The sequence below is a fragment of the Equus caballus genome, chromosome 1 (genome assembly GCF_041296265.1).
Source record: "Equus caballus isolate H_3958 breed thoroughbred chromosome 1, TB-T2T, whole genome shotgun sequence".
Lineage (NCBI taxonomy): Eukaryota > Metazoa > Chordata > Mammalia > Perissodactyla > Equidae > Equus > Equus caballus.
Genome location: NC_091684.1, coordinates 115,805,822 through 115,825,673, shown reverse-complemented (window position 1 = coordinate 115,825,673; position 19,852 = coordinate 115,805,822). Strand labels below are relative to the sequence as shown.

Sequence of the window (19,852 nt, the reverse complement as noted above, 5' to 3'; positions counted from 1 at the left end):
GAGGCAGGAAACACACTCCAGCTATCGTGCTCTCTTGGGGACCCTTCGGCAGCCTCCTACTGCATTTTGCTTGGAACCTGAAGTCTGGAATGTGGCCAGGTCCTGCTCCTCCAGCCCCTGCCTGCCTGCTTCCCTTGATGCTTTCCTTCTTCTCTTGGCTGCCATGCTGCAGGCACACTGGCCGACCTTTGGTTCTTGGAATCCCTCTGCTCCTTTCTTCCTCCTGCATGGGCTATTCCTTCAGTCTTGGTGGCCCTTGCCTCTGCTCTGCACAGAGCCAGCATTTTATTCTTCAGTCCTACTTAAAGGTTACCTCCTTAAAGAGACATTCCCTGGTTATCTTGTCCCCTTTCTCCCACCTCCCATGTCAGTCTTCCCCCTCCATGCATGCCATGGCGTGCTTATTCTCTACCACTTCACCTAACTGCAGTGTGCAGTTCTCTTTCCACCTCTTAAAGGTTTTTCAAAGTAGATCTTAAATATTATGAATATCTGGGCAAAAGACTTAAATAGATTTTTCTCCAACAAAAACATGCAAATGGCCAGTAAGCACATGAAAAGATACTCAATATCACTAATCATTAAGGAAATGCAAATCAAAACCACACTGACATGCCACTTCGTACCCATTGGGATGGTTATTATCAAAAAATGGAAAGTAAGTGTTGACGAGACTGTGGAGAAACTGGAACCCTTGTGTACTGCTGGTGGGAATGTAAAATGGTGCAGCCGCTGTGGAAAACAGCATGGCAGTTCCTCAAGAAATTAAACATAGAATTATGATGTCATCCAGCAGTACTGCTTTTGGGTACATACCCAAAAGAAGTGAAAGCAGTGACTTGAACAGTTATTTCTAAATCCATCTTCTTAGCAGCATTATTCACGATAGCCAAAAGGTGGAAGCAACCCAAGTGTCCATTGAAGGATGAATGGATAAGCAAAATGGTGTGTGTACGTATATATACATTAATATATACGTACACACAATGGAATATTATTCAGCCTTAAAAAGATATTTTAAGCCATGCCATGCTGATCACTAGCTGCCATTTGGTGCTGGTACACTGTGCGTGGTCCGTGACATGATATAAATTAGTAATTAGGTGAGTCAGTGAAGGCTCTGCTGGAAATCTCAAGATCTGGGTCTCAGCCCTAGGCTTCCTGCTACCTAACTTTCCATTTTTGAACTTCTGTTTCCACATCTGAAAAATAGAGTAGGTACTTTGTGCTTTCTTGACTTCAAAGGGTTGACATAAGTTTCAAACAAGTGAGGATGTGTGAAAGCCCTTTGTCAACTGGCAAGCACTGTGCAAATGTAAGGTGTAAAAGGGTGCATTTTAGTGTGGGAACATAGCGCTATTTTTCTAATACTTTTTCTGCCAACTAGTACTTTAGAAACTTTGTTTATCCGCAGGAGGCAGAATATTAACTTTCTTTTATATTTCTTCAGTTTAAAACTGAGCTGGCATTAACCGGATGCAAATATTTGTATTCAGCGTGTACTCCATCATCTAATTTCAGTTTTACACAAATGAGTCCAGTGCCTTTATGGAAATGTAGCTGTCTCCATATTTTTCCAGTTATTGGGAAGTAACTGCATTTTCCCTAAGCGAATCATTGCCTCAGTTTCAGGGAATCCCATTCTTCTCCGTCCTTTCTCCGTGTGTGGTGATGAGGCTAAGTACTTAACAGTGAGCACCAACTTCATCTAGAACTGGGTTGTGAGACTGGGGACCAGTCTACTTTCAGCTTCCATTGTTGCTTCGCAAAGGCCTGGGCATGCCAGAGAGAAACCCATTTTATTCCTCTTCCGAGGTATTATTGTTTTCAGTGTAAGAGATGAATGTACAAGGATGTGATGTCTGGATGAAAGTTTATAAAGTCCATTAACAGCCACAATTTTTGGCTAAGTTCTGAGAAATGTTATTCTGTGACATTTCTATGGGCATGTGACATTTCAATGGGTAGAAGCATTATGGTGACGAGTTGTTTTTCTTCCTCTTGTGCTATGTGGTTTAGGGCTCCGGTTCCAGGCTGGACATGCTCGCCCACAGCATTTTCCCACCAGCTTCAGGGCCACCACGTGTTGTGGTGGCGTTACTGACACTGGGGCTCGGCATTTTGATGAACTCTAGGTCAATTAAATCAAGGATACTAAGAGTGGGGTTTTCCCTGAGCACGTGTCAAAGCCCTCTTCCTTCCTGGTACAGGTTAGACAAATAAGGCACCATAATGACGACCACAGGGGATGTTGAAGCTCAAGTTCAGGGGTGAGGAAGCCTCGAGCTTCCTGCAGTTGTGTAAGGTGAGAACCCCTCTTCTGTTACCATTCTTAAGGAAGCAGATATTTGAGATTTTTTTTCCTCCTCTCTGCCCCAAATAGGGCTCCACATTTGTCCCCAAATGTGACACCTCTTTGAATACAAAGGGAACGGTATGTTCCAGTCTCACCTCCTATCCTTTTAAATGATTCAGGGGGGAAAAAATAGTTTGATCTTTGTTATCTTTTGCCTAAAAGTGAGATGCACCAACGCTCAGATTACGAGACCTTCATATTAAAAGCAATTAGGATTACATAAACCTTTGTGTGGGTGGCACATAAAGTCATCTGCATATTTTACCATCTTAGATTTGGGACAAGTGATTTATTCTCAGCTAAGGCAATGACAAGTTGCAAGTTGGCCAATACTAAATATGTGATAACAGAGCAACAGCTCCCTGTCAATTACCGGGTAACGAAACCTTCACCGCCACCACCTGCAGACCTTTCCCAGCGCTTCCCCATTCCCTGACAACTTTGCTCATCTGCTCAAAAAATTCTAACATATTCTACATTCTGTCTTCCAACTTTTTTTTTTTCAATTCTTTGCTAAGAATATTTTGGCAATCAGATGCTCTTCAAAAACCAACAAAAATATCCGAGTGTGTATTTGCTTCACCTTCTGTTCTCTGCTCCTCCGTGTAGAGGATTGCTCTGCTGACACCTCGGCCCCCTTTCCTGGCCGTCCTGGAGCTCCAGGCGTTTGCACGTCTGTCGTGTGTCTGAGAGTGATGGGGCCTCCTGCCCTGACATTATTTCAGAGCGCACTTCTCTAAGCTGTGTTTTGTCATCTGTCAGTTAGTGTTCTAGGACAAGGGGTCCCTAGTTAAATAAGTTTGGGAAATAAATGCCGGATTAAGCAAATCGCATTGCTGCAGGATTTCTAAATTTCTAAATACGTTCTGGGTGTGGACAGGCGCGGAGAACGTCCAGCAGTGAGCTCTGCGTGCCACGGCAGGCCGCGTCTTCAAAACTTGCCAGGTGCCGAAACCCGTCGCCAGCAAATTTTGTGGGGCTAGTGTCCCACAGGATGCCCTAGGAAAACAATGGCATGATGCAAGGACAGTCGCAGAGATGGGTGCTGAAACCTTGGATTCTTTGATATTGAATAAATGCCAGGCACTGCCTCGCACAACTGGGTATTTCTCACTGTAAGCAACAGCCCTATTTTTTTTTTAATTAAACATAATCATATTTTAAGTTAAAAGTAGTTTCGGTTTTAAGGCATCCTGTGGTGAATGCTTTGGCGGCTCGGTGCTGTTTGCCTCTGTGAATGCTGAGTTTTCTGAAAGCCTGCAACTTGAAGACACACAGCTCTGGGAGCTGGACTGCAGGGCAGCGCACGCCTCGTTAGAGATTGGGGACCCTGATGGATTCCTGGTCCTGAAGTCTGGGCAGGAGAGGTGGCATTTGGAAATCTTCTCCCGTTAGGCACTACCCTACTGCCTTGGGTGTGCAGAACACCTGGGTTCAGAACCCCCCAAAGACTTCTGGCTCGAAGCTTCCTGTCTCTTCTGGCATCCTCCTCTCTGGTTAGAAACCAGTGTCCAAGCTCTCTATTAAGCTCAGAATTAATCACTCAGCCCCACTCAGCAGCTTTCTCCTATGGTAAGGATTCCTTCTTATAATAATTTCCTTTGAGAAGAAAACTAATTTATGAAGGAAAACCCATACCAATTGCATGGAAAAAGAGAAAAACAAAAGTTCTGTACGAGTGCTATCTACTTTTAACCAGTTTTTAAAAACAAAAGTAAAATATACTTTATAATTTTACATCCTTGAAAATTTTTTCACATATTATCATGACCAAGAATTATTCTTACTCTAATTCAAGAATGACAACCCACATTACAAAAAAACCAAATGATTATAGCTGGCTTTTCCAGTGACAGAATGCCGGGTGGTTACTGACACTTTTAGTAAAGTAGAAATTCTAAAGACTGGGGCTAGTAAGACTTAAAATATCTTTATTAGTCTTTCTCATAATTATAGTCCCTTGTGAGAAAAATTAGACTCTGCTAAAATGAAATTTCCTAATTTTTGTGGTGAAGTAGTGTTTGGAGAGAATCTTCTGCAGGTGAGACTGAATCAATGATTAAGTGCAGAGCATTTGATCCCTTTCATTAACTGGCATTGCTGTTTACATCTGGAAGACCAACAAGTGCTGGGAGAGCTGTCAAGCATTAGGCCTTGCCTGACTGACCAGCGATGGCTGATGAAGCAGCAGTGACTGGCAGAGCAGGAGTGGGTGACAGGCGGTGGCTCACCGCAGTGTGACAAGCCGTGCGTGCAGCCCTGGGAACTTGAGCTTTGGTACAAAGATCTTGAGTGAATTAAGTATTTTCCATAGAAGAATGCTTTAAAATATACCACTTGTTTTTTTTGTTTTTCCGGTGACTACAGCAAACATATGCTTAAAGTGAATTCTCAATTTTGGGGGTCGTTTGGGGCTTTCAATTTCTTTACAGTCTGCAATGAATTATTTCAACCGGGTGCTTTTTTTCATAAAAGCATTTTCCATTGTACCGAAAAGATTACATTCTTTTGGCTTTGGAAAAATATTTCCTGTTCAGTTCAAGCCATTAAGCCTGTTCGCATTTCGCATCTGGGAGCGCCTGCCCCGCTCTGCCTTCCATCACCAGCGAAGCCAGTGTGGCGGTCCCGCTCGCCTCCAGCGCCTGCGTAAACCGCCCAGGCCTGCTGACTTCCCCGGGGCCCCTCCGCTCTGCCCCAGCGCCCTGTGGTTTGGCGGTGGGCAGGGGGCTTCCTTCCTCCCGGAGATGGAGGCGGGGTCTTGTGCCTGTGCCTCTGTGTGTTTTCTTTCCTTCCTCCTAGGTTGGGGAGGGGGTCTCCTTTCCTCTTAGGTCGGGAAGGGGGCCTTTCTTCCTCCTGAGGGCGGGGGGTCTTCCTCTTGGGGTCAGGGCTGGGGCGTTTCTTCCTCCCTGGAGCGGGGGTCTTCCTTCCCAGCGGTCGTTGGATGCCCCCTCCCGTCTCCCGCCTTAGGCAGCTCCTTTTTTCCCCTCCCACCTAGTTTTGCAGAAAGCTAACCCAAACATTTGCTTTGTGAGAGGGAAGCTGCCGAGATTTTCCTTTGGGGGAATTTCCCCCCGAGGGATGAGAAGTAATGAAAACCAGAGGCCGGAGGGTCGCGGCCCCCCGCGGTCCTCCAGGCATGCGCGGGGGTGCAGTGGGTCTCCCTGGGGCGCAGGGGTGGGCCCCCGCTTCCAGGTTTTAAGGGGGAACAGAGCTCGGGTGCCGCCTAGTTGTGTGAGTATTGAGATATTCAGATATTTCTTTTCCCCCAGGGTTAGTTTATGCCTGCTGGGCCCTCTCCCCAGAGGCTCTGGAAGCAGCCCAGACTCTCAGGTTTGGGGGCTTCCTGTTCGGAAGACCCCAGAGGCACCCGCCCCTGGGCCAGCTGGGCAGTAGAGCCCCGAGGGACCTGGGTGCCCTGGGATACTGTTCCCCTGGATCTTTGAGGGGATCTCATGGCCCGAGCAGGATAACTGGCCGGAGAAATGATTTCATGGTGGGCAAGGAGCGAACTGCATTCATTGCATTTCTCCTGACCACACGCGACCAGAACTGATGCCAGGCAGCCCTTGGCAGCTTGGGGAGAACCAGGCAGAGGCCTCTGTGGACTCTAAAGGAGCAGCCAGGCCTCTGGGCCCAGTGGTCTTGGGTGAGGTACCCCCTGCCGATGCCCCTCCCCGGAGGACCTCAGCATCCTCCCAGCACCCTGTTGTGAGGGGTCTCAAGGGGCCAAGTTCAGCTTGTGGGTGGGGCTGGTTGATAAGGCTCTTCTGTTGACCCTCGACCTCACTGGAGTGGACTGAGGCCCCAGGTCTCACAAACATCTCTCCCAAGACACAGGGCCAGGAGCAGAGTAAAAGTGGAGGTGGGATCTGCACTCGCTCCTTAGGATGGTGTTCCTGGGGGCGTTTTGAGAAAGGTGGCTGTTGAAGTTGTTTTCATGGGACAAGCATGCAGCGTGAGTTGGGTGCCCCAGGGTTGAAGCAGCCCTCTTTCCAGCTTATTTTTCTTAATGCATTTGAACATGTGTCAAATCTTTTTTCATACCTGCGTACAAAAATTGAATAGTGGGAGAATGTATCTGCCCAGCTCTTTCCTAGTCTGTGTGTGCCCATGAGGTTTTCACAGTGGAAGCCAGGGGCAGGGGGACTGACTGAGGAAGAGGAGGAAGAGCAGAGGGTGGCTCTGGCATCCCCCCCCAACCCCCCCCAGGAAGAGCCCAGAGGTGAGTCAGAGGTGGGGGTCCACAGAAGGCGACAGAGCCCCCTCCCACTGAGGAACACGCCAGCCAGAGGTCAGCCAGTGTCTCCGGAAAACTGACCACCGCTTCCAAGCTGAGTTGGATACTATCCATTTGTGTGATTATTCAAAGGAGAGAATTTTCCTCTAAAAATGTGGTGCTAAGAAAGCGATGCTGAGGAAAGCCAAGAGATAACTGGTGAATTAATATGGACGGTAGTCTGTGTATGGACGTGTAGTTTACAGGTAGTTTTACAGTTCATACTAACTAGTAATTGAAACTCTTAGAGAAGAGCAGCCCCATCACAGGAGAGAAGTGGCAAGTCTTATCAACGTGCACGGCCAGTGTCAGCTGGTGAATGATGGCTCAAGCCGCAGTTGTCATTTTGTCAAAGTTTCCAAGGTTCTAACCAGTTAGCGTCAGCTCTCAAGGTCCCTGATGTCCACACGTCTGCCGTGGCCGACCCATTTGGAGAATACGCGGGAAACCCTTCCATGGTTGGGTGTATGGAAGGAAGTTTCTGTGGCAGTATGGGAGGGTTCCTGTTGAACCTCTGTCTCCTGGGGCTTGGCACCAGCCCTGCCATCGAGAATGTCTTTCTTTTGGTGCCTGCTGCTACACTGCTGTTTTTTCATTTTTTAAAAAAATAGGTGAACATAATTTTTAAAGCAAGTGTTCAATTGGGTGCTTTAAAAAAAATCTTCAAAAAACAAGTGACTTTTCCTTTATTGAAAGAGTAAAACTAATGCCGTTTCTTGCCTTCTTTTTCGCCCAGCAGACCTTTACCCAGTGGATATTTTGGAAGATGACCCCGAAGGGCATCGGGAGGCAGCTCTGGCTTACTATGCCTCGCTTAGGGCAGGCGTGCGGCCCTCAGCGGAGGTTTTCTCTCTTCCCACCGGGGAGCAGGTATGTGTGATCATCCTGGTTGGTGGAGAGCTCTTTAAAATCTAACTTATTAGAGAGTAGAATGTTAGTGAAAGGGTATTACAGATTAAAAACAAAAAAAACTTTGTGGAGTGAATGCTAGGGTGATTCCACCTTGAGAAGCAGAAGGAATCCTGGATTGTGATTCTGAAGTCCTGACTGTAGGCCCAGTTCTGCCAGGCAGCCTGTTGTGACTCCCCGGCCTACCACTCACTAGCTGTGGGACCTTGAGGAAGTGTCTTAACCTCTCTGGTCTTGATATTCTCATCTCTACAACTGGGACAATAACATAGCTTACCACATACTGTTGTTATGAGGATTAAATGAGACACTGTGTGTAATGCCTGGCTGGGTGTCAGTTTTCCCATTTGTAAAATGAGGGGGTTGACTGGTCCTTGGTCACTAAAGTTTGGCTCAGTTCTAAAATTTTGTGATTTGGAATGAAGTTATATCAATTGGAATGAAGTTATGTCAATTACGCTTTTTAGCACGGATCAGATTGCATTTTGAATATGGATTGGAAGAGAACAGAGAGCAATGAAAACCACTTATTTGTTAGGACAGTGGGATTGTGGGTGAAATTTTAATATTGCGTTACTTTTAAGACCTTCCCTCCCCCCCACAGTAAGTACAAAGAATATATGGTGAATTTTGGGCTGTCCCTAAGTCAGTCACCTTTCAGAGTTGAGGCTGATCTGTTGAAAAAGACAAGATTTCCTTGTTTTATACATGTCAGATTTCACTCATGCCAGAAATTGTCGCTCTCTGGCAGGCAGAGTTGGTTGAGGAAGACAGGGTTTTATTTCACCGCCCTGAAGTTGTTCCAAAGTGCCTTAAAACAACGGCTTGTACGGTTTATATAGTGCGGCTTCCCTGAGCTGTTGGAGATGCTAGTTTGTAATCAACTCCTAGAAGAATCCACTTCCTTTGGGTGAGTCCTTGTTGATCTGCAGGGGAGATGGCGGGACTCACGCGCTGTCAGCGCCCCCTAGTGACAGTCACACCAGGAAAGAAAGCGGGCTCTCAGTCGGTCAGTCGGTCAAGACTGGGGGCTCCTGTACCTAGAGCTTCCGGCAGGGCTGGTGGGCTGCAGGGTGGTGTGGCGCCTGGCGAATGCGGGGTAATCCGAGACGTGTGGTGAATACAAGAGTTAGCCCTGAAATACTTTAGGATACAGTTTTCAGTCATCTGCTTTTATTTCACGCTTATTTATGGATTATGTTACCTAAAACGAATATGTAGTATGCTCAGTGAGTGAATAATTTTAGTGTTATTAGCAAAAACTTAATAAAATAAGACAGTTACTAAAATTCAGTTGTTTTGACATTATAGAAATGCTGAAATGGCTTTATACCTATCCTCTTCTCCTGCTTCTAAAAAAAAGAACGTTTCATGAAAACAATCATTTGGTTTCCTACCGTGTTAGCAGTTAATTAAGAAATGGTAGAAGTTTCCTACCATTTAGCAGGTCGAAATATTCTAATTTGGGATAGTATTGGACCTCGTTATTGCTTTTAGTAAATTTACCTTTTCTTTTCGAATCCAGAGAAATTTTTCCAAATTTTCTTGCTTTTTAAAAAAGGAAATGGTTTGAGGATCAAACCACATTGCTCTGGTCCTCTTAAAAGTCTTTCGTAATTAACTCTGTTTCCAGTCTTAAAATTGTTCTGTCACATTTAAAATACGATAATACTTATGGATTTTTCTGGTTATAAAATAGTGTTTGCTTGTTGCATAGTATTTGGGAACTGGAGCCAAAGACAGAAAATAAAATCACCCATGGTTAACTGCTGTAAACATTTTGATGTGCTTCCATTTGATTTTATTTCTGTGTGTGCTTTTTTAACATTCAGATCACACTCTGACAACAACGTGATCTGTAACAAGGCTCTTCCTATGGCGTGTGCTGCTTCGTCCATATCGTTTTAATGGCCTTATGATGGCCATCTGGTGGGTGGACCCTGCTTCACATGACCGCTGCAGGAGGGCCAGTGTGGGGAGTCTTAATTGAAAACGGGGAGGCACCAACATGTTTCCTGGTCCCAGGATTTGTTAAGAAACAGTTCTCTGGGGGCTGGCCCCCTGGCGTAGTGGTTAAGTTTGGCGCTCCACTTCGGCAGGCTGAGTTCCCAGGTTCAGATCCTGGGCGTGGACCTCCACCACTCATCAGCCATGCTGTGGCGGTGACCCACATATAAAGTGGGAGAAGACTGGCACGGATGTTAGCTCAGGGCTAATCTTCCCCAAGCAAAAAAACCAAAAGAAACCCAGTTCTCTGAAACTTTGGAGGCCTGCTGTAAACTCTTACAAGCAACCTGCTTGCCTCGCTCAGCCGACACATTCTTTTCTCATTTTCTCATACTCTCTTCAGTTTTCAAAACACGCTTTGCCATGGAATGTGTTGACCTTTTGCATTGGGAGCTGGGAGCAGTGGGGTTGATGGCCACAAAGAGGGCTTGGGATGTGGACACTTGAGAGAAGTGTCCTGGGACAGTCCCTGCATTAAAGGCCCCATAGCTGCTGCTCGGTGCTGTTCTCATTCATGAGTGAGCAGGCGCCCAGCATTGAGGTGCTCACCCTGGGGCTGCCACGGAGCCAGGGCTGAGCCTGCAGAGGGGGCCCAGATTTCTTGAGCTTGCTTGTAGCGATGCAAGCCGGGCAGTAGGCAGCCTGAGTGGCGTCCTGGGTGAAGACAGGCTTGCCCAGGCTGTCTCCTTAGAGTGGCCACAGGAGGCAGTTGAGGCTGGCTTGGCAGGTATGGGCCTGAGGTGGGCATGTGACCCTCTGCTTTTGTAGGCTGAGGCCCAAACGAGATTGGGGTGGCAGAGGCTTCTGGGGCAGGAAGCGTATGGAAGCGAGAGAGTGGAGGGCCTTCAGCTGAGTAGGTGTTTAATCAATGCTTGGACAGATGGACAGGGGAACGAGGGAAAGAGGTTTGCTGGGTGGGGGACAGGGGCAGGGTCCTTGTCAAATTCCCCTTGTGTTTAGCTCAGAGTGTAAGGTTTCCATGTTTACGTTGCCCATATCTTGTCAAATTAACCTCTGTGTAATAGTGTTCTTTCAGTGAATAGCATGCTAATTAACTAATTCCCTGTGCCCTTACTATGATGAAAGCACAAAATGGTGATTTTATTATTTTTCAGGTTAAACTCGAAGCTTCGTCTGTTTGCTTTTGCACCGTGCACCGTGATGAACCTCAGCAGAAAATATTGGTCTTGGTTAATCCCCAGGACACAAAGACAGGTTGGTAGTTATTAATGGGTTTAAGAAACAGGGATTCTGATGGAATTGTTGACAACTAACGGAATCAAATAGCCAGGAAGTGGCGGTTGTACTCTTAGGCTGGATTTAGAACATCAAGGCAGAATGATTTGTTTCCACCTTTTAGAGATCCAGTAGTGCATTATTATTTCTGTTCATTGCCACGTGTATCGATTTTTGTGTTAAAGATGCTAGAGACCTTTTCGCCCACAGTGACAGTATTCAGAGCTGCTTTTGAAGGTGGCCCTTGCCATTCTTATTAATCTGTGTATACGTTGCATGCATGGGGTAGAGCCCTTTTACTGTAGTGTCACCACAGCCCTGTGAAGCACAGGGACCATTCTTATCCCCTGTGGACAGATGAGGAAAGGAGGCCTCGGATGGTCAAGTAACTTGCCCAGGGCTGCACAGCTCCTGTGTGGTAGGCGTTTGCAAAGCACTGATGGGGTGGGGTTTGTTTCTGGCCGTGCAGTTTATGTAACCCATAGCTCATTTATTCCTCTTCTGCATTCTGAAGAGACCGTTTGTGACCTCTTTTAGCTCCTTGCAGTGAGCTCTCTCGAGAGGCGTGGCCCTGCTCAGTTGCGTGTGGGGCAGGGGTCTGGGGCTGTGGGCAGTGGGAGTGTGAGTTGGGGAGGAGAGAAGGGTGGCAGCCCCGTGGTCCACCTTGAGCCCAGGGCACCAGTGAGCTCCAAGGAAAGCCCCTCGTCTCTGACCTCCAGGGAGTCCCAATTTAAATTCAATCTTATTTAGAAATGTTCTCCTTTAGTATACTTTTCTGTTTTACGCATTTCCTACAATGACCACATATGGCTTTCCTAAAGAGAAATTAAAAAAAACAAACCAAGTGTGGCTGGCCCCATGGTGCAGCAGTTAAGTTAGCACGTTCCGCTTTGACCGCCCAGGGTTCGCTGGTTCGGATCCTGGGTGCAGACTTGGCACCGCTTCGCAAGCCATGCTGTGGTAGGCGTCCCACATATAAAGTAGAGGAAGATGGGCACGGATGTTAGCTCAGGGCCAGTCTTCCTCAGCAAAAAATGAGGAGGATTGGCAGCAGATGTTAGCTGAGGGCTAATCTTCCTTAAACAAACAAACAAAAAACAAACCAAGGAGGCCAGCACCGCCGTTGAGTGGTTAAGTTCATGCGCTCCGCTTTGGTGGTCTCGGGTTTTGCTGGTTCGGATCCTGGGCGTGGACCTGGCACCACTCATCAGGCCATGCTGAGGTGGCGTCCCATATAGCACAACCAGAGGCACTCACAACTAGAATATCCAACTATGTACTGGGGGGCTTTGGGGAGAAGGAAAAAAGAAAGAAAAAAAAAGATTGGCATCAGATGTTAGCCCAGGTGCCAATCTTTGGGGAAAAAAAAGAAAACCTACCAAAAAACAAACACCTGTCTTTGGCCATAATGAAAAAAACCCAACTCTTAATTAGTCAGCCCTCCTTGAACGATGTGGTATCTGTGAAAGTTTGGGGTTGTAGGTCTTTAACTACAGTTTGCAGAGGGGGCCTCCTTCAGCTCCCCACCCCCGAGCCTTTCACCCAGCATGTCTGTCTGGGGTTTGTCCTCAGAGGGTGCTCTGCTCCATTGGTGTCCTGAAGCCCAAGGTGACATCCTTAACTGGGGAAAGTTATTCAGCGCATAGAGTGTCGTTAATGCATCTCTTGTTGCTCACCCAGAGGCACAAGTGCGCTTGACTGGCTGGCTGAGAGTGGATGGCATGTGTGCAAAGCCGCCTCCTTGCTCAAGGCTGGGGTGGCTGAGCTGTGTGTGGGAGCGTGCCGGTCAGGGTTCGGGACGTCTCCTGTTTCCACCCTGCAGAGCTTGGTCGCCATGAATGAAGGGAGGGGCTGTGATAACCCCAGGCCTTCGACATTGCCTTCCATTTGCGTCTCCGCCACCAGGTTAGTGAGAGTGAAAGATGTGCCCACAGCCATTCCTCAGTGAACAGATTGTCAAAAACTCTAAAAATATCATATGCCAACTTTAAAGAAGATGTCCAAATATCAGCAGCCCTCCCCCCTGCCTTTTTTCGGCATTTAACAATATTCTGGTTATAGGTCTTTAACTACAATTTGCATAATGTAAACATATGACTGACTCTTATAAATCTGTTTCCTATTTATACTGTACTTAATTTTTTGGTTGTTTTCAAGAATATATTATAATAAATATTCATGAGCTCCAAGACATCTCATTCCGGACCTTTCCTTATACAGAATAGTGCTTTAAATAAAGTTTCCAAATGTTTTTCTGCTGCTGGAGCTCTATTGTGGTTGCTGCGATTTTGCATGATTTCCAAAAAGCGCTCAGATGTTACCCACCCCGCGTGCTCTTTAATCCGGTGTTTAGAAGCTGACACATTGTGTAAATGAGCCTCTTGTGGCTTGAAACACGTGGACTCCACAGCTTTGACACATGTGTCCCTTCACCCTAATGCTTAGCTGTGCCCATCCTGAACGCTGCTGCTGCTTCCTTTGTAATTGTCCTCAAGCAGTTGTATTTGTGAAGCCCGTGTGTGTTTGCATGTGTGTTTAGGCAGAAGCTAAAGGGATCAGAAGCTGTTTGATAAGCGCTGTGTATGAGTTAATTATTGATAAGCTGGTTGCATCCATCACAGTAACCTCCAATAACCCAGTGAGCAAATGGAAGACATCCTGGAGTTGTGAATTCCCGGGTGGCGAGCAGTCACCTTGCGCGGCAGCCTGCTGTTAGGATGTAAGTGGTGAAGCTTTCCAACTTCCCTCTTTAAGAAACGGGGAATGCGCTTGTCATAAAGGTGGTTTCAGAAGCATGTGCCTCATCCCTGTGTTTCCTGCGGGGCTCATTCTTGACTGTTTCTCTAATCAGAGGCTGGTTTATGTCACCGAGGGGATATGGCCAAAGACTGCCAAGAAGCTCCCTCCCTTAGTTGCCTCTGTACCTCCCAAGTGCCTTATCTTTCATATATTTCCCCTTATTTATTATTTCGTTTATTTCCTCTTGTTTTGTTACTCTTCCTATTTTTAAATTATTAGCTGGTCTCAAGGGTTTACAAAGATGAAAGAATAACTCCTCTCATCAAAAAAGTTGTGGTCTTTATCTTATCTCCTGTGTTCAATCAAAACTGCTTACCCGAGCATCCCGGGTTCCAGTCAACTGCTGGCCTCTGGCTTTTCTCATTTCCTCCTCTGACCTGTGCAGTAGAATAGGATTCACCTGGACTTTGGTGTCAGGTGCAACTGACTTGGCATTCTGACTCTGCCAACTGACTGGGTGACCCGGATAAGTTATGTAGCCTCTCTGAGCATCAGTTTGGTCATTTGCAAAACGGGGACCTCTTACCCACTTTACAGGGCTGTCGTGAGAATGAAATGATTTGTGGCGAAAATTGGATGCTTTGGACCATCCAGGGCAGAGTGTAGGCATGGAATTAGCTGTGTTCTTCCATCATGGCACACCTTTGCGTGTTCTTCCACTGTCTTTGAGCGTTGTGTTACAGAAGCACAGGTGTTTAGAGTGGAGGCCTTCTTGTTAACTGCTGGCCAAACTTTGGCGGTTGAATTGTCTCCTTGTAAGAAAGCTGTTCCTCTCCTAATCCAAAACTGCCTTGTTGGATAAATGTCATGCAGTCCGTCCAAATCAGCAAGTGATCAAGGGTCGGCCCGGGAGGATGTGCCTCTGTACTGCCAAGGTGAAAGGAGGCAGATGACAGTTCTCATCCTCGGAAAGCACGGTGAGCCCTGGCATTGAAGAGGGCTGCTGGGAAGTGGATGGGACCTGGGGCTGCGTTAATGAAAGGATAATGCTCCAACTCACTTACAGCTCAGTTCCCTTTGGTACTGCTCAGGCCACGTCTGAAGCAAGCCGGTGCTACCCATGGAGAGCAGCCAGGCAGTGCGAGGGCTTGAGACCATTTGAGCAGGGCTTGAGGAAACAAGGGCTATTCAGCTTTGGAGGAGGGCTGCAGGGGTCCTGGAGCCCACGGTTGAAAGGGCGTTTAGATCATTAGGTCCAGTGTGTTCCAGGAAGACTTTAGGTGGTGCGGTTGAATTTCAGGAGAAAAAGGGTGATCTTTTGAATTGTATTTCAATCCTAACTGTATCAAGGAAAAAGAGTCCGTTTCCTGCTAATAGGCCTTTAATGCTCGTCTAACACTTGTTAATCCCCCTCCTTTTTAAAAAGAGAATAGGCCTCCCAGCTTCCAGGGCCCTTTGCTAGAATTCAAAGATTTGTCTTTGTAAGATTTATTTTGATAACTATAGTAAATGATGCCTCATTTATGGTAGGGCTAATAAGGTGGTTCACAGATATGTCAAAATCGTGAAGAGGTGTTTGGGAAGTGCTGGCTTCTGCTCTGGGGCCTCTCCATCCTGGGGTAGCCTGTTCTACTCTGAGGCAGCGCTGACTGTTAGAACATCCTTCATAAGGAGCTCACACTGAAAGCCTGTAAGTCTCCTCATTGGCCTAGTGCCCACACTGGGGCCATCCGGGTAGGTGGGCAAGGCCCCTCCACAGCACAGCTCTTCCCAGGTTTGGGGCCAGCTACCATATCTCCTGAGTCTTCTTTTCATTTGCTTTTATTTTATGTATTTTACTGAGGTCATCTTGGTTTATAACATTGTGTAATTTCAGGTGTACATTGTATGTATCAGTTTCTGTGTAGACCGCATCATGCTCACCACCAATAGTCTAGTTTTTATCCTTCACCATATGTATGTGCCCTTTTACCCCTTTCACCCACATCCCCACCCCCTTCCCCTCTGGTAACCACTCATCTCTTCTCTTTATCCATGTGTTTATTTATCTTCCACATTTGAGTGAAGTCGTACGGTGTTTGTCTTTCTCTGTCTGGCTTATTTTGCATAACATAACACCCTCAAGGTCCATCTGTGATGTTGCAAATGGGACGATTTTGTCTTTTTTATGGCTGAGTAGTATTCCATTGTATATATATCACATCTTCTTTATGCATTCATCATTTGTTGGGCACTTGGGTTGTTCCCACATCTTGGCTATTGTGAATAATGCTGCAGTGAACATCGGGGTGCATAGATCTCTTTGTATTGTTGATTTCATGTTCTTTGGATAAATACTAGTGGGATAGCTGGATCATTCGGTATTTCTATTTTTAATTTTTTGAGCAATCTCCATCCTGTTTTCTGTAGTGGCTGTACCAGTTTGCATTCCCACCAGCAGTGGATGAGGGTTCCCTTTTCTCCATATCTTCTCCAATACTTATTATTTCACATCTTGTTAATCATAGCCATTCTGACGGTGTGAGGTGATATCTCATTGTAGTTTTGATTTGCATTTCCTAACAGTCAGTGACATTGAACATCTTTTCATGTACCTGTTGGCCATCTGTATATCTTCTTTGGAAAAATGTCTGTTCATGTCCTCTGCCCATTTTTTGATTGGGTTGTTTGTTTTGTTGTTGTTGAGTGTATGAGTTCTTTATATATTTTGGAAATTAAGCCCTTGTCAGATATATGATTTGCAAATATTTTCTCCTAGTTTGTGGGTTGTCTTTTCATTTTGTTCATGGTTTCCTTTGCCTTGCAGAAGCTTTTCAGGCTGGTGTAGTCTCATCTGTTTGTTTTTGCTTTTGTTTCCCTTTCTTGAGTAGACATGGTATTCCAAAAGATGTTTGCTAAGACCAGTGTCAAAGAGTGTACTGTGTATATTTTCTTCTGGGAGTTTTATGGTTTTAGGTCTTATCTTCAAGTCTTTAATCCATTTTGAGTTAATTTTTGTATATGGTGTAAGATAATGATCTACTTTCATTCTTTTGCATGTGGCTGTCCAGTTTTTCTAACGCCATTTATTGAAGAGACTTTCCTTTCTCCATTGCATGTTATTGGCTCGTTTGTTGAAGATTAGCTGTCCGTAGATATGTGGTTTTATTTCTGGGCTTTCAATTCTGTTCCGTTGATCTGCACGTCTGTTTTTATGGCAGTACCATGCTGTTTTGATTACTGTAGGTGTGTAGTATATTTTGAAGTCAGAGATTGTGATGCCTCCAGCTTTGTTCTTTATTCTCAAGATTGCTTTAGCTATTTGAGGTCTTTTGTTGTTCCATATAAATTTTAGGATTTTTTGTTCTATTTTCATGAAGAATGTCCTTGGGATTCTGGTTGGGATTGCACTGAATCTGTAGATTGCTTTAGGTAATATGGACTTTTTAACTATGTTTACTCTTCCAATCCATGAGCATGGAATGTATTTCCATTTACTTATGTCTTCTTTGATTTCTTTCATTAATGTCTTACAATTTCCACTGTCGAGGTCTTTCACCTCCTTGGTTAAATTTATTCCTAGATATTTTATTCTTTTTGTTGTGATTGTAAATGGGATTTTATTCTTGACTTCTCTTTCTGCTAGTTTGTTAATAATATATAGAAATGCAACTGATTTTTTGCAAGTTGATTTTGTACCCTGCAACTTTGCTGTAGTTGTTGATTGTTTCTAATACCTTTCTGGTGGATTCTTACGGGATTTTCTATGTATGGTATCATGTTGTCTGCAAGCAGTGAGAGTTTCACTTCTTCGTTTCCAATCTGGATACCTTTTATTTATTTTTCTGGCCTAATTGCTGTGGCCCAAACGCCCAGTACTATGTTGGATAAGAGTGGTGTGAGTGGGCACCCTTGTCTTGTTCCTACTCTCAGAGGGATGGCTTTCAGTTTTTCCCCAAGGAGTGTGATGTTGGCTGTGGGTTTATCATATATGGCCTTTATTATGCTGAGGTACTTTCCCTCTATCCACATTTTATTGAGAGTTTTTTATTGTAAATGGATGTTGGATCTTGTCACATGCTTTCTCCGTGTCTGTTGAGATGATCATATGATTTTTATTCCTCATTTTGTTAATGTGGTGTATTGCATTGATTGATTTATGGATGTTGAACCATCTTTGTATCCCTGGTATAAATCCCACTTGATCATGGTTTATGATCCTTTTAATGTATTGCTGTATTTGATTTGCCAGTATTTTGTTGAGCATTTTTACATCTATGTTCATCAGCGATATTGGCCTGTAATTTTCCTCCTTTGTGTTGTCCTTGCCTGGTTTTGGTATCAGGATGATGTTGGCCTCATAGAATGAGTTAGGAAGCATTCAGTCTTCTTCAATTTTTTGGAATAGTTTGAGAAGGATAGGTATTAAATCTTCTTTGAATGTTTGGTAGAATTCTCCAGAGAAGCCATCTTGTCCTGGACTTTTTGGGAGGTTTTTTTTTTTTGAGGAAGATTAGCCCTGAGCTAACATGTGCCACAAATCCTCCTCTTTTTGCTGAGGAAGACTGGCCCTGAGCTAATATCTGTGCCCATCTTCCTCTACTTTATATGTGGGATGTCTGCCACAGCATGGCTTGACGAGCAGTGCATAGATCCACTCCTGGGATCCAAACTGGCGAACCCCAGGCCGCTGAAGTGGAATGTGCTAACTTAACTACTGGGTCACCAGGTTGGCCCCATGGGAGGTTTTTGATTACTCTTTCAATCTCTTTAGTTGTGATTGGTCTATTCAGATTCTCTATTTCTTCTGATTCGGTTTTGGGAGGTTGTATGAGTCTAAGAATTTGTCCATTTCTTCTAGGTTGTCCAATTTGTTGGCATATAGTTTTCATATTATTCTCTAATAATCCTTTGTATTTCTGTGGTATGAATTTTAGTTTCTCCTTTGTAATTTTTAATTTTATTTATTTGAGCCTTCTCTCTTTTTTTCTTAGTGAGTCCGACTAAGAGTTTGTCAATTTTATCTTCTCAAAGAACCAGCTCTTAGTTTCATTGATCCTTTCTATTGTTTTTTTAAAGTCTCTATTTCATTTATTTCTGCTCTAATTTTTATTTCCCTCCTTCTGCTGACTTTGGGCTGTGTTTGTTCTTCTTTTTCTACTTCTGTTAGGTATAGCTTAAAATTGGTTATTTAAGATTCTTCTTCTTTGTTGAAGTAGTCCTGTGTTGCTATAAATTTCCCTCTTAGCACTACTTTTGCTCCATCCCATAAGAGTTGGTATGTTGTATTTTCATTTGTCTCCAGGTACTTTTTGATTTCTTCTTTGATTTCTCCATTGATCCAATGGTTGTTCGGTAGCATGTTGTTTAGTCTCCACATATTTGTGACTTTCCCAGCCTTTTCTTGTAGTTCATTTCTAGTTTCATAGCATTGTGGTCAGAAAAGATGCTTGATATGATTTCAATCTTCTTAAACTTATTGAGTCTTGCCTTGTTTCTTAACTTATGGTCTATCTTTGAGAATGTTCCATGTGCTCTTGAGGAGAATGTATATTCTTCTGGTTTTGGATGGAATGTTCTATCTATATCAAGTCCACGTGGTCTAGTATTTCATTTAATGCCACTCTTTCCTCCTTGACTTTCTGTCTGGATGATCTATCCATTGATATAAGTGGAATGTTGAGGTACCCTACTATTATTGTGTTGCTGTCAATTTCTCTCTTTAGGTCTGTAAATAGTTGCTTTATATTGTTTGGTGCTCTTGTGTTAGGTGCAGATATGTTCATATGTGTTATGTCCTCTTGGTGGAATGTCCGTTTCATCACTATATACTGCCCCTGTTTGTCTCTCATTGTCTTTTTTATCTTGGAGTCTGCTTTGTCTGATATAATTATGGCAACATCTGCTTTCTTTTGCTTGCCATTTGCTTGGAGTATCATCTTCCATCCCTTCACTCTGAGCCTATGTTTGTCTTTAGAGCTGAGATGTGTTTCCTGGAGGTAGCACATTGTTGGGTCTTGTTTTTTAACCCATCCAGCTACTCTGTGTCTTTTGATTGGAAAATTAAATCCATTTACATTTAGAGTGATTATTAATATATGAGGCCTTAATGCTGCCATTTTATCTCTTGTTTTCTGGTTGTTCTGTATTTCCATTGTTTCTTTTCCCTTGTACTTCTGACTGCCCTTGCAGTGTGGTGGTTTTCTCTTTATGATTTGTGGCTCTGCTCTATTTTTTTGTTTGATCATTACCATGAAGTTTGTGTAAAAGTTCTCATAGATGAGAGAGTTCATTTTCTGATAGCCTCTTATCTCCATTAGCCTAAGCAGGTCCCATCCCTTTCCTCTTTC

General features: G+C 44.6%; 1 protein-coding gene across 10 annotated transcripts in view; it reads left to right on the top strand.

Moving 5' to 3' along the window:
• FAM169B (Protein) overlaps positions 1–19,852 on the top strand; it is a 210,696-nt gene that overhangs the window by 7,938 nt on the left and 182,906 nt on the right. For 9 of the 10 annotated variants that reach the window (XR_011439024.1, XR_011439019.1, XR_011439022.1 and 6 more), the window contains exons 2-3: positions 7,372–7,502; positions 10,664–10,763. Coding sequence is in view for 3 of the 10 variants with exons in the window: in XM_070267716.1 (XP_070123817.1) it covers positions 7,372–7,502; positions 10,664–10,763 (231 nt within the window). In the remaining 7 variants the exon portion in view is untranslated. Of the gene's footprint in view, positions 1–7,366; positions 7,503–8,292; positions 8,452–10,663; positions 10,764–19,852 lie in introns of those variants that run through there. The other variant, XR_011439025.1, reaches the window with a different exon arrangement.